At 38.2% G+C, this 1,964-nt stretch overlaps 1 protein-coding gene across 1 annotated transcript; it reads left to right on the top strand.

Moving 5' to 3' along the window:
- The first annotated feature begins 268 nt into the window (after positions 1-268).
- On the top strand, positions 269-864 carry lepb (leptin b). The gene is given in 2 exon segments (XM_010797660.1): positions 269-421; positions 541-864. Coding segments are annotated over 2 exon segments (477 nt in total).
- Positions 865-1,964: the final 1,100 nt, after the last annotated feature.

Raw genomic sequence — 1,964 nt, 5'->3', positions numbered from 1 at the left:
CTATTTCAATGGGGGAAACCTGCAAAGCAGCATGTGCCATCTCACTATCATCCAGTGTTATGGAGCAAAACCACCAGTGGGAAAACAAAAGGTAAGATTATATTATAGTTTACAGTTTATGAGACAATTATTGAGAGGATAGAAACTCTTTAATAAATGTATAATCTATTTTTAATAATCAATGTATATTTAAAAAATGTGATTTGAAATGCATGAATTTGAGTTTTATTTTGGTGTCTTTATTTATATAACTGATTATTTTTATAGGATGTACATCTTCCTGGCTCTTCTTTATGTCTCTTTGGCGGCTCCTGGGTGCTCAAGATTTCTAACAAAGAGAAACTCCAACAGAAATATTATACAAAGCATCATAATCATAGCCAAGATAACCCTGGTCCACATCAAGATGGTAAGGACAAAGGTTTGCTTGCAGTTATAAAAGTGGAATCTAATAAGTGTGCTTCAAGAAACATGTGGAATATTTATCCTGCTTCAGAAAGTTTAGGCATAAAATGACATGTTCTCCTTGTTTTTCTTTAGTTTCCATTGGATCCACAGATAGAAACCAGCACTCCTTCCATAGAGGGACTGACTAGTATCTGCCATGACCTCGGACATTAAGAAAATGAGCTGTAGAACCCTGTCACAGATTCCGTTGTCGGCCAGATTGTGGCTGATGTCTCCAGTTTGGAGGGAAGGGTTCGTTCCTTCGCCCTGACTATGGACTGTCCCATTCAGGCAAGACCCAGAGGAGAGACGTCCAACACCAACTTCCCCGACAGCCGGCTCCAACTGACTCTGACCAAGGTGCAGCGCTACCTGGATGAGTTTCTTCTCCAAGAGGACAAACTCAAGGTCTGCTGAGAAATCCACACTTCTATCAAACGTATGCAAGTCCTTCCATAATAGCTCAGCCACGTCAACAACCTTTGCACATATCTTGCACTTTATTTCATATTTCTACAATAATGCTCCTCCAATGGTTGCTATTTTCATGTAATCCTAGCTTTTTTTATAAAATGTTTTAAATGGTACACTTATTTGTTGACTAGACTATTATTAAAATTGTTTTAATATTTGAAAAAAACTGAATATAGCAAGCTTTTTTGCCAATATGGTTTATAATTAGAAAAAGGTTTTTGGTTTTTATTATGGGTGATATGTTAAAGGGGACCTATCATGCAAAATGCACTTTTGTACGTCTTTTATACATGAATATACAACCCTCTCTCTTTTCCTCCATACCCAAATCTCTAAAAACAGGGCTGCAACGGATTTGATACATGTGGATTCTGATTTGCACCTCTATGATGTCACAGAGGTGCACTCCGCCTGTATGGTCAACTCTCCACCTTTCAGGGGAATGAGAGGTTGCCGTGGCAGCATGGCAACAGCATGGCAACAGCATGGCAACAGCATAGTAACATGAAGCTTGTGCCTCGCCCCCTCCTTTGCAGGGGGGGGGCGGTCAGCTCCAGCTCATGCAAAGACAGAGCTGGAGTCAGGCAAAATGAGGCATGGCTAAAATGCATGATCTGTTTGGTATTTTGAAAAATACCAAATATACCTTATATAGGTATGGCCCTACAATATATTATTCAAATATAGCATGATAGGTCCCCTTTAAGTACTGTTTTTAGGAAATCCCTGAATCTTTTTGTAAAGCCAAATCTATTTATTTTGGCCCTTATTCTTAGGATTCAAGAGAATGACTTGTTGATTTTGTTCTTTTCACTGGTTTTGTTGATGATAAGAATAACATAAAATAACACCAGCCATATCCTGGTCATGCTTAAGGTCCATCGCAGCCTCATTCCATTGGCATCTGTGGTGGACCGTAACCACTCACACAGACCTACATTAAACGCTTCCTGCTTTCCAAAAACTTCTTATCTGAATTCAACTGTTTGCCACTATATATCCTATAATAATAATAATAATAATAATAATAATAATAATAATAA

This window comes from Notothenia coriiceps, unplaced genomic scaffold, assembly GCF_000735185.1.
Source record: "Notothenia coriiceps isolate Sejong01 unplaced genomic scaffold, NC01 NC01_scaffold00038212, whole genome shotgun sequence".
In the NCBI taxonomy this organism is placed as follows: Eukaryota; Metazoa; Chordata; class Actinopteri; order Perciformes; family Nototheniidae; genus Notothenia; species Notothenia coriiceps.
This window is presented reverse-complemented; position numbering and strand designations above follow the sequence as displayed.